The sequence below is a fragment of the Corythoichthys intestinalis genome, chromosome 13 (genome assembly GCF_030265065.1).
Source record: "Corythoichthys intestinalis isolate RoL2023-P3 chromosome 13, ASM3026506v1, whole genome shotgun sequence".
In the NCBI taxonomy this organism is placed as follows: Eukaryota; Metazoa; Chordata; class Actinopteri; order Syngnathiformes; family Syngnathidae; genus Corythoichthys; species Corythoichthys intestinalis.
In genome coordinates, this window is record NC_080407.1 from 14,681,442 (window position 1) to 14,697,986 (window position 16,545).

General features: G+C 39.1%; 2 protein-coding genes across 4 annotated transcripts in view; one reads left to right on the forward strand and one right to left on the reverse strand.

Moving 5' to 3' along the window:
* LOC130928701 (synapsin-3-like) overlaps positions 1 to 16,545 on the reverse strand; it is a 383,502-nt gene that overhangs the window by 171,735 nt on the left and 195,222 nt on the right. The window lies entirely within an intron of this gene.
* etv6 (ETS variant transcription factor 6) overlaps positions 13,855 to 16,545 on the forward strand; it is a 43,741-nt gene continuing 41,050 nt past the window's right edge. For both annotated transcript variants that reach the window (XM_057855418.1, XM_057855419.1), the window contains exon 1: positions 13,855 to 14,153. In XM_057855418.1, the coding sequence (XP_057711401.1) occupies positions 14,124 to 14,153 (30 nt within the window). In that variant the 5' untranslated portion in view covers positions 13,855 to 14,123. The remainder of the gene's footprint in view (positions 14,154 to 16,545) is intronic.

The following is a 16,545-nucleotide window of genomic DNA, read 5'->3' on the forward strand; positions in this document are numbered from 1 at the left end:
TTACCCGATATGTAATTCAAGTAGGGCTGCAACTACCGATTTTTTAAGTCATCGATTAATTAGTTCAAATAATCGAGTAATCGAATTAATAACATTTAATGCAGGCATTGCAGAATAAACTTTAGGAGATGTATAACAAAGTACGTACACCATAAGAACAATTGGCTAACTTGCATAGCAAAAGTCCGCTAGCTTAAATGCTATAAAATGCTAACTTTTTAAAAAAAAATTTAACAATGCTCTTAAATCATTTAAACACATATTCCCAAAAAACTGCTAAATATACCTCTAAATTCAATTACGATTGCATAAACAATCATATTAGCTCAAACAAAAACTTCCAACCTGTTGGTCTTAACTGGGAGCAGCTGGATCCAGCCATGTTAGATGAGTTATGTCATATTCACTGTCGCCACTAGAGGGCAGTGTATCCATCCAAATCAATACAACTAAACGCAAACACTTTCAAAACAAACCATGACAACGCCACTCTAATTAAATGAATCCTCAAAGCTGCAAAATTTGATTCGAAGCTTTTTTTGTAATCAAATTACGAGAGTTAATTGATTAGTCGTTACAGCACTGAAGTCAAATCCTTTGTGATGCATCAATATTTAAGATTGTGCTTTGACAAAATATTACAGTCTTTTGACTGGTGCCGAATGAAGGACAGAATGGCTACCGCTAATACCGGAAAGCTTAATTTGTCAGAGCACTGCAGCTTTTATGAGGAAGCTAATATACTATATTGTATTAATACAGCAATGCCAAGTATTGATCTGTTAGGACAGAATAACACAGATGCTTGAAATATTGCCGGAACGGGCATGCTGTATTTTTATGCGTACTCTACGTGGGCTAAAGTTAGCATTTTCACGATCAATGACTCAGTTTTGGGTTAGGGTTTAAAGCAGGGGTCCCCAAACTTTTTCCTGCGAGGGCCTTCTCTGGTGAGGGGCCGGGGTCAGTTTGTAACAGAAAAAGTGTGACAATTGCAGGAGTGCCTAAATGTAGAAATGTATCGTTTTTCAGAAAGCTACAATCAAATAACCCTTTCTGGATTCATCACGGAACATAAGTAAATAAAATAAAAATTAATATAATGATAACACTATTAAATAAATAGATAAAAACCAGGGCTGTCAAACGATTAAAATTTTTAATCGAGTTAATTACAGCTTAAAAATTAATTAATCGTAATTAATCGCAATTCAAACCATCTAAAAAATATGCCACATTTTTCTGTCAATTATTGTTGGAATGGAAAGATAAGACACAAGACGGATATATACATTCAACATATGGTACATAAGTACTGTATTTCTTTATGATAACAACAAATGAACAAAATGGCATTAACATTATTAACATTCTGTTAAAGCCATCCATGGATAGAAAGACTTGTAGTTCTTAAAAAAATAAATGTTAGTACAAGTTATAGAAATTTTATATTAAAACCGCACTTAATGTTTTCGTTTTAAGAAAATCTGTAAAATTTTCAATCAAAAAATAAACTAGTAGCCCGCCATTGTTGATGTCAATAATTACACAATGCTCATGGATGCTTAAGCCCATAAAATCAGTCGCACCCAAGCGCCAGCAGAGGGCGACAAAACTCCAAAAAACACAAGCAACAAGTTGGCATTGCACTGTGCTGTCATTTTAATCTGTTTGAGCGGAGCAGGTGCGTTAATTGCGTCAAATATTTTAACGTGAATAATTTAAAAAATTAATTACTGCCCGTTAACGCGATAATTTTGACAGCCCTAATAATAACCAAATAACCCTCTCTGGGTTCTTCACAGAAAAAGCCAGGAAATAAATAACACAAGTAAAAAACAAAAACAAAAAAAAAATGTTCAGAGGTCCGGACCAAATGTGGAGGTGGGCTGTAGTTTGGGGACCCCTGGTTTAAAGGTACAGTGGTATGGAAAGTATCTGAACCTTTAGGAATTTCTCACATTTCTGCATCAAATCACCATCAAACGTGATCTGATCTTTGTCAAAATCACACAGATGAAAATACAGTGTTTGCGTTAACAAAAACCACCCTATACATTTATAGATTTTAATGGGGAGTATGCAAACAATAACAGAAGGGGGAAAAATAAGTAAGTGAACCCTCTACCTAAGGAGACTTAAAGAGCAATTGAAACCCATTTTTACCAAACATTTTAAGTCAGGTGTGTGCCCAATCATTTATGAGTGGTTTAAAACTGCCCTGCCCTGTCTTGACGAGAAGCATTGACTGATGTGCATCATGGCTCGGTCAAAAGAGCTGACTGAAGACCTGCAATCAAGGATTCTTGATTTGTATAAAGCTGGGAAAAGGTTACAAAGCACCTCTAAAAGTCAGTATGTTCATCAATTGACAGTCAAAGAAGTTTTCTACAAATAGAGAGAGTTTGGCACTGATGCTTTTCTCCCAAGGATGGGCCGCCACCAAACATGACGCCAAGAGTTCAGCGCAGAATATTCAGAGAGGTACAAAAAGAACCCTAGAGTAGCTGCTAAAGACTTACAGAAATCACTGGCACATCAACTATATGTTAAACTACGGTGAGGAATGGTGTTCATGGGACAACTCCACGGAGGAAGACACTGCTGTCTAAAAAAATATTGTTACTTGTTTAATGTTCGCAAAAAGGCACTTGGACACGCCACAGAAGTTTTGGCAAAAAATTTTGTGGACTGATGTAACCAAAGTTGAATTGTTTTTGGAGTAACGCACGTCATGCGTGGAGAAAAAAATGGAACAGCTCAACAACATCAACACCTCATCCCCACCGTGAAGCATGGTGGAGGGAGCATCATGATTTGGGGCTGTTTTGCTGCCTCAGGGCTTGGACAAGTTGCAATCATTAATGGAAGAATTAATTCAAATGTTTATCAGGATGTTTTGCAGGAAAACCTGAGGCTGTCTGGTAGACAGTTGAAGCTAAAAAGACGATGGATGCTGCAACAAGACAATGATCCAAAACACAGAAGTAAATCAACAACGGTTCCAAAAAAACAAAATACACGTTTTGGAGTAGCCAAGTCAAAGTCAAGACTTAAACCCCATTGAGATGGTGTGCCATCGATTCGTGGCATGACCTAAAGCCATCGATTCATGGCAGACATCCCAGGAATCTGACTGAACTACAGCAGTTTTGTAGAGAAGAATGGGCCAAGATCGATGTTCTACAGGAAGCGTCTGGTTGAAATTATTGCTGCCAAAGGAGGGGCCACAAAATATTAAATGTGATGATTCACTTACCTATTTCTCTCCTTCTGTCATTGTTTCCCTACCACCCACATTAAAATATCAAAACCTATAAATGTTTGGGTGGTTTTAGTTCAAGCAGACACGGTTTTCTCATCTGTGTGATTTTGACAAAAATCACAGTTGATGGTGATTTTATGCAGAAATGTGTGAAATTACCAATGTAATTCATCAACCATCATTGATCAACGATCACTATAGGACTAAACTTCACTGGCTGTGAATGCTCATCTTTCAGTGCCATTGACGGCCCTCGACGTCCAATCCATTTGACAAAGAGGTGAATAAACATGAAAGTGACCTGAAAACGCCCCGAAATGAGTCGGAAATGACTGAAAATCAACAGTAAATGACCTGAAACCCCCCAAAATGAAACTCATTGGTTGCCATTGACCGCCTTAGACATCCAATTCGTTTGAAGTGGGAAGGATGGCAGCGAATGAACGAATGTTCATTCGCTGCCACGCTCTAAGTTCAAATGAATTGGACGTCTACTACTGATAAACTCAACTCAGTTCATTCTCGCAAACTTCGCTTCTTACCGCTTCCCAATTTAGGACTTTTAACCGTTTTTAGGGGGTTGAAATAACCTGCTGTTAGTCCAGATCGCCATCACGCACTGATGGACATCCCTCCCGCCCCAGGCATGACACCAGCAGCATCACAGAGAGGTGACTGGGCTAAAGGCTGCAGACGATGCTGAGGGAATCCCTGCAAAAACCCGCCGTTCCCCGCACAATACAAGCTCGATGAAGCACGCAACCTCCTCGAACCCCCCTTTCAATTCCACCGCGGCTACATGACAACAATCTGGAAAGGTGTGTTTTATAGCTCCATTGTGTGAGATGCAGCAGCTCGCGACAGGAATCTCCCTCGGTGTAAAAGAATAAAGAAATCAAATTACCTGAGAGGTTGACAGTGATGTTAAAGACCCTCCCTGTTTTTTTGCTTCTTTGCTTAATTATTACTATTATGATTTTGTTTAGGCACGCTGCTGCTTCTATGCTGTCCTCCTAATAATTCCAAGCAACCCGGCCAAGCCCCCCACCTTCTCTCGCTCTCTCTGGCTCGCTCTCTCCTCCCTCGCAATGCACGCTGGGAAACAGAAGAGGGGTGCGTTCATTACTGCAGTCACTCCTTTCAGCTCATTGGATTGGTGGCAAATTATGGGCGTGATTGTCAAAAAAACTGCACACACAATGTGATTAGTACTGTAGATGAGATTGTATTATTTCATTATATATATATATGTTTGTCTTTTAAAAGGCGGCATGTAACAAAGAATGATTGTTAATGTGAAATCAATACTTGTTAGGGAGTGCCATCTGGTGGCAAAAGCCAAAGGCGCGAAAGAGGAAGTGTGTTGCAAAAATTGTGCAGTATTAGTAATTCCTCAAAAATCTGACTTTGTACAGTAATTTTCGCACTATAAGGCGCACCTGACTTTAAGCCGCCACCCACTAAATTTGGCACGAAAATGACATTTGTTCAAACATAAGCCGCACTGGCTTATAAGCCACAGCTGTATTATGGGATATTTACTAGGGCTGTCAAACGATTAAAATTTTTAATCGAGTTATTCACAGCTTAAAAATCAATTAATCGTAATTAATCGCAATTCAAACCATCTCTAAAATATGCCATATTTTTCTGTAAATTATTGTTGGACTGGAAAGACAAATATATACATTCAACATACTAGAGCTGGGAATCTTTGGGCACCTAACGATTCGATTACGATTCAGAGGCTCCGATTCAATTATAAAACGATTATTGATGCCCCACCTCCTTTTTTTTTGTTTTTTTTGTTGTTGTTGTTGTTAATGTTTTGTACATTAGTTCCAAAATTGTTCAACAATACCCTCAGGCTAAACCAAACTACTATTTCAGTATCAAGTTAACATATAGCAGTAAACAAATATACAAAAATAACAGTAAATAAAAAACTCTAGTCCCCATTCTGTCTCAGCAGCTTTAAACTACATTCAATTAATTTAATGTTGGGAATCAACCGTTAAAGTTGTTAAAATTGCTCCCGTTATTCCATAATTTCCCTTTTGTCTACTTTCGACATGTGAAAGCTTTAAAACTATTTTAAAGATAGATTCAAGTCAATATTTTACCGATTTAGGAGTATTTTAGATAAAAAGTTAATTAGGTTTGCTTGGAAGGTTTGCAGGGAAGTGTACTGCTTTAAGATGGCGGCTGTTTACTAACGCCCGCATCTAGCTTTTTGTAGGTGTGCTGCTAACGCTACCGAATCTATAAAGCATCTAGTCCTATATAAATGATATCTACCGTAACATTATGTGGATGTACTTTGTAGCAGCTTTTCGGCAGCAGTCAGGTATGTTGTTGTGTTTTTTTTTTTTATCTCGTGGCATGAGTTGAGCTAGAGCCGTGATTTGAGCATTGGCATTACCCGAGAGCCGGGTAATGAGAAGCATGATGTTTAGCTACTATCGCTACGTTCCTCATTGACCGCGTGGCCCGCTGAGTGTGTTGTACTTCCGCTTTACTTGGCATATTTCAATAATCGGAATTTGGATGTTTGTGAATCGTTCTCGAATCTTCTACGGCCGAATCGCGAATAATCTAAGAACCGGAAATTTTGCACACCTCTACAACATACAGTACATAAGTACTGTATTTTTTTATTAAGACAATAAATCCACAAGATGGCATTTACATTATTAACATTCTTTCTGTGAGAGGGATCCAGGGATAGAAAGACTTGTGACTTTGTATATTGTGACTAAATATTGCCATCTAGTGTATTTGTTGAGCTTTCACTAAATGATACTGTGGCCATGCCCAAATGCATGATGGGTGGATGTAACACGCCTTTAGCAACCATGACTGTGCTTAGTGCTACCAATTGGTATATCTTCTCTGCGTTGGGAAATAACATAGGGTGTTGAGAAAAAGATCAATTGCTACCTTCCTTCCCCACATTGCTTCCCATGATATTTCTAATCGGAAAAATCGGAAAACATTTTTTTTTGAACAACTACCCTCGGTTCCCTGGAAGTTGAAGGGCAACTACTTCTTCTTTTAATGAAAACTTAAGCATACGTCCAGCTATTTCTGAAGGGCTCAAATTTTGAACAAATGAAAAGATCTGGATTTAATGGCAGACTTCAAGAAGCATACAGAAAAAAATTAGGAAAATATTACAACATTTGAATAAATTATAAGGATTATGATATAGTAAGTTACTTTTCAGTCACCCTGTATATAAACGGAATTTTTGCAGCCCATATCAAATGACATTTCGGGTTGACTTTGGCCCCCAGGCCTCAAGTTGGACACCTGTGCTCTAATAAATCACAATTAACCCTCCTGTTACGTCCAAGGGTCAAACTGACCTGTTATAAATTTTATCACATCTTTTAATAGTGGAATTGCTATTTCTAATGTATTTGTCAATTGGTGGTTAGTCACGAGGTCAAATTTACCTGTATTTTTAAATAGTTTTTTTATTTATGAAACATTTTCACACATACACTGCTGGACAAAAGTATTGGCATTGATGCAGTTCTGTCATATTATGCTCAATTTCTCCCAGAAAATGATTGCAATTACAAATGATTTGGTAGTAATATCTTCATGTACTTTGCTTGCAATGAAAAAACACAAATGAGAATGGAAAAAAAAATATCAATCATTCTCATTTTACACAAAACTCCAAAAATGGGGCGGACAAAAGTATTGGCACCCTTTGAAAAATCATGTGATGCTTCTCTAATTTGTGTAATTAACAGCACCTGTTACTTACCTGTGGCACATAAAAGGTGGTGGCCATAACTAAATCACAAGTGCAGCCAGTTAAAATGGATTAAAGTTGACCCAACCTCTGTCTTGTGTCCTTGTGTGTACCACATTGAGCATGGAGAAAAGGAAAGAAGACCAAAGAACTGAGGACTTGAAAAGTGAAATTGTGAGGAAGTATGAGCAATCTCAAGGCTTCAAGTCCATCTCCAAAGACTGAATGTTCCTGTGTCTACAGTGCGCAGTGTCATCAATAAGTGTAAAGCCCATGGCACTGTGGCTAACCTCCGTAGATGTGAACAGAAAAGAAAAATTGACGAGCGATTTTAACGAAACATTGTGCGGATGGTGGATAAAGAACCTTGACTGACACCCACACAAGTTCAAGCTGTCCTGCAGTCCATGGGTACAACAGCGTCAACCCATACTATCCGTCGGCGTCTGAATGAAAAGGTACTCAATGGTTGGATACCCAGGAATACCCCACTTCTGACCCAGAGATATAAAAAAGCCAGGCTTGAGTTTTCCAAAACTTACCTGAGGAAGCCAAAAAACATTTTGGAAGATTGTTCTCTGGTCAGATGAGACAAAAGTAGAGCTTTTTGGGGAAAAGCATCAACAGAGTTTACAGGGGGGAAAAAACGAGGCCTTCAAACAAAAGAACACGGTCCCCACAGTCACACATGGCAGGGGTTCCCTGATGTTTTGGGGTTGCTTTGCTACCTCTGGCCCTGGACTGCTTGACAACAAATTTTGCAGCATAACGTAGGGGCCAGTGTGAGAAAGCTGGGTCTCCCTCAGAGGTCATGGGTCTTCCTGCAGGACAATGACCCAAAACACACTTCAAAAAGCAATAGAAAATGGTTTGAGAGAAAGTGGCCAGCAATGAGTACAGACCGGAATCCCATAGAACACCTGTAGAGAGATCTGGAAATAGCAGGAGAATGCACCCATCAAATCTCAGAGACCTGAAGCAGTTGGCCAAAGAAGAATGGTCTAAAATTCCAAAAGACCATTGTGAGAAACTCATTGATGGATACGGATATGGGAGCGGTTGTTCGCAGTTATTTCGTCTAAAGGTTGTGCTACCAAGTATTACGCTAAGGGTACCAATACTTTTGTCCAGCCCATTTTTGGAGTTTTGTGTAAAATGGTAATGATGTTTTTTTCATTCTCTTTTTTTTTTTTCCATTGCAAGCAAAATATTAGAAGATTTTACTACCAAAGCATTTGTAATTGCAATCATTTTCAGTGCGAAATTGAGCATTATCTGACAGAATTGCAGCGGTGCTGATACTTTTGGCCAGCACTGTATTTTGCAGTGAAATTATTAGTGGAGTTATTTTTTGAATGAGGACATTTTGTCATAGAGGTCAAATTAATACGTTTTTTTGTAATGATATTTTTGGGTATTAAACGTGTTTTGCGTGGCTTAATGAAGGACACGTAATTAATTCATGAATGACTCTGAATGGCCATGCGCATCCTTGAGTTGGGGATGCATTACACGTTCGTGAGTGGCTGCGGTCAGGCTTCCCGGCACATTACACGCTTGCCCGTGCTAATTATTTATTTCATGTTCACTGCAGCAAGCAAGTACAGCATTCATAAAACGATAGCCCTGTTGTGTTGCCGGGCCAAATCTGCATCGTGTCAAATCCACTCAACTCAGACAGGAAGTCGCCGCTTAGGCTGGTTAATGTCACTGCTTATTTACTGTCACCGGGTGGGCCGTTGCTAAATCCATGTTATTTTCTCTTTGGCGTCTGTGTTTTTTAGCTTAATAAAACCCCTACACTTAGAGAGAAGCATAAGAATTCATTTCATCTCACGAGCTTGTTCTAGAGCGAAATATCACACTTGTTTGCCTCTCCACACTTGTCTGGCTGCCACTCGCTACGGGTTATTTTTAAGAAAGTGTGGGCAGTACACTACATAGCACCCAAAAGTCCTGGAACGGCTTTATTTGATGCGATAACAGACTCTCGCGGCGAAAACAACAGCTAAATTCAACTCAAGGTGACAAAAATGAAATAGTTTAGGTTTAGTGGAGCATACACGTGTGGAACATCTAATCAGAACGACCACTCCGGCCACACGTCTTACAGAACACACAAGCGGGAGGCCTTCGGGGGTCGTGACGTGCCTGCCAAATGTCAGAGGAAGTGGCCATTTTTAGAGCAAATCAGCTGTGTTGCCTGTGCTTGCAGAGGCATGTTGTCAGCACGCATAGCTTCAGTGAAACCGTTCGGCTGCACTCTGCGCTATCTTCGGGTTATCTGTAGAGTTTTTCCCCCAAGAAGCTCAAGCGTCTTAACTAGACGCCAGCTCAGCATTTACAGATTGTAGTGATTAAAATACTGGTATTCAAACACAAATATCTAGTGGATTAATTGTTTGCCTAATCGGCATTAGCAGGTTAACGAAAATTCCGTCCAAGTTTAGACAATTATACAGCAATTTGTTTCAGGTTACTCATCTCCTGGTTCCAATATTGGACGCACGAGGGCGGTACAGCGTTGTATTAGATTTCCCTCGTCGCAGGGTAGGATTAAAAAAGGTTTACACTCTTAGTAATTGCATTACAATAACAGTTTTTGTCGTTTGGCTCTTTCATGATCAAAGCGCTTCCATAATTCACAAAAAAACGTTTTCTTGTGGCACTTTCATCAGAGCAAAGTGGAAAATGTACTTTTTCGGACAATACACATTATGATCTTCAGTATTTCGCAATTCAACTTTTTATCTAAAAAAAAAATAAAAAATAAAAAACATACAGTGCCTTGCAAAAGTATTCGGCCCCCTTGAATCTTGCAACCATTCGCCACATTTCAGGCTTCAAACATAAAGATATGAAATTTAATTTTTTGTCAAGAATCAAAAACAAGTGGGACACAATCGTGAAGTGGAACAACATTTATTGGATAATTTAAACTTTTTTAACAAATAAAAAACTGAAAAGTGGGGCGTGCAATATTATTCGGCCCCTTTACTTTCAGTGCAGCAAACTCACTCCAGAAGTTCAGTGAGGATCTCTGAATGATCCAATGTTGTCCTAAATGACCGATGATGATAAATAGAATCCACCTGTGTGTAATCAAGTCTCCGTATAAATGCACCTGCTCTGTGATAGTCTCAGGGTTCTGTTTAAAGTGCAGAGAGCATTATGAAAACCAAGGAACACACCAGGCAGGTACGAGATACTGTTGTGGAGAAGTTTAAAGCCGGATTTGGATACAAAAAGATTTCCCAAGCTTTAAACATCTCAAGGAGCACTGTGCAAGCCATCATATTGAAATGGAAGGAGCATCAGACCACTGCAAATCTACCAAGACCCGGCCGTCCTTCCAAACTTTCTTCTCAAACAAGGAGAAAACTGATCAGAGATGCAGCCAACAGGCCCATGATCACTCTGGATGAACTGCAGAGGAAGATTGTTAAAATTGACGGGAAGATGGATGTAGCCAAATACAGGAACATTCTGGAAGAAAACCTGTTGGTATCTGCACAAGACCTGAGACTGGGACGGAGATTTATCTTCCAACAGGACAATGATCCAAAACATAAAGCCAAATCTACAATGGAATGGTTCAAAAATAAACGTATCCAGGTGTTAGAATGGCCAAGTCAAAGTCCAATCGAGAATCTGTGGAAAGAGCTGAAGACTGCTGTTCACAAACACTCTCCATCCAACCTCACTGAGCTCGAGCTGTTTTGCAAGGAAGAATGGGCAAGAATGTCAGTCTCTCGATGTGCAAAACTGATAGAAACATACCCCAAGCGACTTACAGCTGTAATTGGAGCAAAAGGTGGCGCTACAAAGTATTAACGCAAGGGGGCCGAATAATATTGCACGCCCCACTTTTCAGTTTATTTGTTAAAAAAGTTTAAATTATCCAATAAATTTTGTTCCACTTCACGATTGTGTCCCACTTGTTGATTCTTGACAAAAAATTAAAATTTTATATCTTTATGTTTGAAGCCTGAAATGCGGCGAAAGGTTGCAAGGTTCAAGGGGGCCTAATACTTTTGCAAGGCACTGTATATAGCGGAAAACACAGACAAGACTGAAAAAGTAGTTTCTGCTCTTGCACTCCTCTTTCAAAGAAACTGCTGTATTTTAGGCCAAAACAACTGTTGTGTTTGATAGAACTATATGCTGCCATAGCAGATTCATGGCATATTAAGCCTCCGAACTATTATTAATTATCAGTTTTACCCTGGAAACCCCCGTTTACAGACGTCGTGCAACCACTTTTGTTTCAAACCAGCCATAAAACGAAGGTCATTAATTATATTTCTTATGCAAAATGTCTGTCATTTTTAGCTTAGAATCATTAATTGAGGTCTAATATTTCGTTTAAAAAGATAAATTGACTTTAAAAAATTAAACTTTTAAACAAATGACGTCACAATGAAAAAAATGCTGTCTGTAAAAAAGTCACAGATATCTACCTCATAACTATCCCATAATTGTATTTTTTTTTTTTGTTACTGTCGCATTTTCTACGATTTGTTAGGTGATAATCAATCCAAACAAAGAAATATTGAAGAAGAAAAAAAACGTTTGAAAGGGATAATATATGAAAAAGAAAATCTCGACCACTAATTGATGTCTGCGATTTCTGCATTGCGACCCTTGTTACATTACCATGTTTCACCCACCCAAACATTTCGAGGTTTTCATATTTTAATGAGGAAAGCATGCAAACAATGACGGGGGGGGGGGGGGGGGGGGGGTTAAGTAAGTGAACCCTCTGTTAAGTAGACTCAAAGAGCAATTGAAACCAATTTTTACCAAACAATTTAAGTCAGGCGTGTGCCTAATCACTGATAAGTGGTTTAAAGCTGCACTGCCCACTATAAAACACACACCTGGTAAGAAATGTCTTGATGAGAAGCATTGTCTGATGTGCATCATGGCTCGGTCAAAAGAGATGTCTGAAGAACTGCGATCAAGGATTGTTGATTTGCATAAAGCTGGGAAAGGATACAAAACCATCTCTAAAAGTCTGGATTTTCATCAATCCAGTCAGAGAAGTTGTCTACAAATGGAGACAGTTTGGCACTGTTGCTTTTCTCCCAAGGAGGGGCCGTCCACCAAAGATGACGTCAAGAGTTCAGTGCAGATCTCTCAGAGAGGTAAAAAAAAATACCCTTAGAGTGTCTGCTAAAGACTTACAGAAATCACTAGCACAGTCCAATATCTCTGTGCACACATCAACTATATATATGTAAACGATGGCCAAGAATTGTGTTCATGGGAGGACTCCACAGAGGAAGCCACTGCTGTCTAAAAAAAATATTGTTACTTGTTTAATGTTCGCAAAAAGGCACGTTTTGGCAAAATATTTTGAGGACTAATAACACCAAAGTTGAATTGTTTGGGAGTAACACACAACGTCATGTGTGGAGGAAACATGGAACAGCTCAACATCATCAACACCTCATCCCCACCAAGAAGCATGATGGAGGGAGCATCATGATTTGGGGCTGTTTTGCTACCTCAGGGCCTGGACAACTTGCAATCTTGAATAGAAGAATGAATTCAAACATTTATCAGGATGTTTTGCAGGAAAACCTGAAGCTGTCTGGTAGACAGTTGAAGCTAAAAAGAGGATGGATACTGCAACAAGATAATGAACCAAAACACAGAAGTAAATCAACTTCAGAATATTTTCAAAAGAACAAAATACACGTTCTGGAGTGGACAAGTCACAGTCCAGACTTGAAACCCACTGAGATGCTGTGGCATGACCTAAAGACAGCGATTCATGGCAGACATCCTAGGAATCTGACTGAACTACAGCAGTTTTGTAGAGAAGAATGGGCCAAGATCGATGTTCCGGACTGATCTGCAGCTACAGGAAGCGTCTGGTTGAAATTATTGCTGCCAAAGGAGGGGCCACAAAATATTAAATGTGATGATTCACTTACCTATTTCTCCCCCTTCTGTCATTGTTTCCCTACTACCCGCATTAAAATATGAAAACCTATAAATGTTTGGGTGGTTTTAGTCCAAGTCCAGACTTGAACCTCATTGAGATGCTGTGGTATCAACTACAAAATATTAAATGACATGGTTCACTTACTTATTCCCCCCCCCCCCCCCCCCCCCTTCTGTCATTGTTGGCATACTATCCTCATTAAAATATAAACACCTATAAATGTTAGGATAGTTTTAGTTAAGTTTTTTCATCTGTGTGATTTTGACAACGATCAGATCACATTTGATGATTTTATGCAGAAATGTGAGAAATTCCAAAAGGTTCCGATACTTTTTCATACCACTGTACAGCCATAGTTAGAAGACTACAAACTCACACTGGTGATGCAAAGATCAATACTGATATATCAATAGAAGTTGCTTTCATAGGTATTTCGGTTATTTGAGCTGCTGAGTCTGACTATTATTTTGACTCAGCCTCAGGGAGAATCATTTTGGGAACTTTGTCATGTTTGTATGGACTAGTTGTGGTAACACAACAACGTTGTGAAACGCCTCAGGTCAAACCACAACACACACAGCATCATGTTGTTACTGGCAGACAAGAAGACTCGCTCTTTCAGTGCCATTGACGGGCGATGGACATCCAATCTATTGAGACTCCAAATAGATTGGACGGCATTTGCTGTCAATGGTTCTGTTATTTGGATGGTGATTATTCATTTAGAAAAACGCCAACTCAATGAATGTGTGCATTTCCTGCCTCGTGTTCTCCTTTAAAAGTGGGCCAGGCTTCGTGCTGGGAATCGACGTCATTTCGCCGTTTTACACACACGCGTCCGGATCAATGAGCGCGAGCGAGAGAGAGCGGGCGTGCGCGCGCGCCGCACTTCCAGGAAGGGGCTTTATTTACGTGCGCGCCGCCGACACGTGAAAGGGAAACAGACGACAAGACAAAAGAAGTTTGTCTCTCTGTTCTCTTTTCTGGTGCCACGCGGAGCAATGGAGCGGCAGCAGGAGCAGAAATAGCGGGGATCGGCTGGCGACAACTTGTCCGTGGCTCCCACGACTCATCAGAGGACGAAACGCGATTTTTTTTTTTTTTTTTTTTTTAAATCAAAAAGAAGTTGAAGGGCGATCATGTCCGAATCCCCCATTGCTGTAGCCAAGGTAACGCACGCAACATCGCGAAGCGCTTCCCTTGTTCAACTTTAACGTTTGTTTATGTTTTGGACACTCATCTGTTGCTCCCCCCACGCGTGTCGTGACTGACGCCGACACAAATCGCCGTTCCCCGCCGCTAAACGCCATAGAGCAATTTTCAAAATAAATCCCGTTGAGTTAAATCTTTGACGTTGATTTGAACTAAAATTAAAATTAAGATTCTGTTACGACTATATTATGACTGTGTTTTTACGACTTGCACACAAGTGTAATTGGAGTAATCATATTTTTGATAAAATTGACAAGTTTCCTGAGCGAAATATGGGCGGCGCCATCTTGGAAAATTTTTGCGTCGAACTGCCGGTTTAGAAAAAAAAAAAATCTAATGAGTTGTTGTTGTTGAATCTTACTTTAAAAAAGTTATTAATTACAGTTACAAATTATTTCTCCCAAAAAGTAATTGTGTTAGTAACTCAGTTAACTGAATGTAAGAGTAATGAGTTACTTGGCAAAGTAACTGGTGATAATTTTCATGTTTTTTATTTTTCTCAGAAAAAAAAAGAAAAGGAAAAAAAAAACAGGTCACACGATGTGAAGTTTTGAAGGGTTTTTGGGACAATTGGCCCTAGCCCAATTCTTTACCCTAAACTTAACTAGACACAAGGGTATTGCGGATATTGCGATAACTAGATAGTAACCTTTGCTATGTATGGAAGTTATTTAATGTTTTGAATCAAAGGTTAAAGTTGTTAAAATTGCTCCTGTTACTGCTCTAGTTCCCTTCTGTCTACTTTCGACATGTGTAAGTTTTAAAACTGTTTCATCGTATAGATCCAAGTCAAGATTTTGCCGATTTAGGAGCATTTTAGATAAAAAGTTACTTAGGTTCGCGAGGCAGGTTTTCCTGAGAAGTCTACTGCTTTAAGATGGCGGCTGTTTAGTAAGACTTCTAGTTCTTTATACATGTTGCTAATGCCGCTGTGTCTGTCATTTGCATCTAGTTCAAAATATGTGAAATCTACCGTAGCATCATGTGAGCGTAGTTTGTAAGCTATCAACTACAGTCAGGTATTATTGGAGCCACCTAGCATTGCGTTGAAAATGAGGTGAAATTACAAATTGTATTACATTTGCAAAGTTAAAACAGCAAAATCAAGCCAGAGAAGCACATGGATTCTCCAAAATGGATTCAGCGCGGCGTAGATGAGACGTAAATGAGATTGTCTGACTGTTCTTATCACTTTGTTGATCATTCGTGGACAAAACTTTAACAACCTATGAGCCTGTGTTGACGTGAAGTGTAGAACTATACACCGGCCACATGAGTGACCAAAAAGAGGTGAAATTACAAATTGTATTACATTTGCAAAGTTAAAACAACAAAATCAAGCCAGAGAAACACATGGAGTCTCCAAATATGGATTCAGCGCAGCGTAGATGAGACGTAGATGAGATTCTATGATTGTTCTTATCACTTTGTCGATCATTCGTAGACAAAATTAAACACAGAATCTCCAAAAATGTATTCACCACAGCGTAGATGAGACGTAAATGAGATTGTTTGACTGTTCTTATCACTTTGTTGATCATTCGTGGACAAAATTATAACAACCTATCAGCCTGTTTTGACGTGAAGTGTAGAACAATACGCCGGCCACTTGAGTGACCAAAATGAGGTGAAATTACAAATCGTATTACATTTGCTGAATGCAGAAGGGCTGACACGGATTTTGTTATTACATGGAAATACTACAAGGTATGTACATATATGGTGGTGCAAATTAAAGTTTATCTATCATTAAAAGAATGATAAACTACTTTGATAGTCAAATATTTTCAAGAAACTAATGTAAAAATTTTCTGAATCTGCTTTTTTGAGCCTAAAATGAGAGTGAATGAAAAAATGAAATGAAATTAGAATGAAAAAAAAAACAGTAATTTTGAATTTTCACAATCATTTTTTTTTTTTTTACTTGTATTTAAAAAGTATGCGGAGAAAGCAATTATTTTCTTTTTGATTCATTTTTTTTTTTCAGCAGGGCCGAGAACGAAAAGTGGTATTGGTCATGTGGCAAAATGGGTTTTGTCATGTGGCGTTTTTTGCCATGGGGCAAAATGGATTTTGCCATGTTTTTTTTTTTTTTTTTTTTTTTTTTTTTTGACGGTATGTGGCAAAATGGATTTTGGTTTGCATCCATTTTTTTTTGGGGGGGGGGGTATGTGGCATTTTTGCAGGCCATGCACTTCCATGCCATTGACGGCTATGCAGGTCCAAATTTTCCAGTCTAATTGAATGGCAGAAAAAACGTGTGGCTGTGGTTTTTGACCATACACTTACCATTACAGCATATTGACATTCATCTGGCATCCAAATAAGGCTATGCCATTTACGGCTATG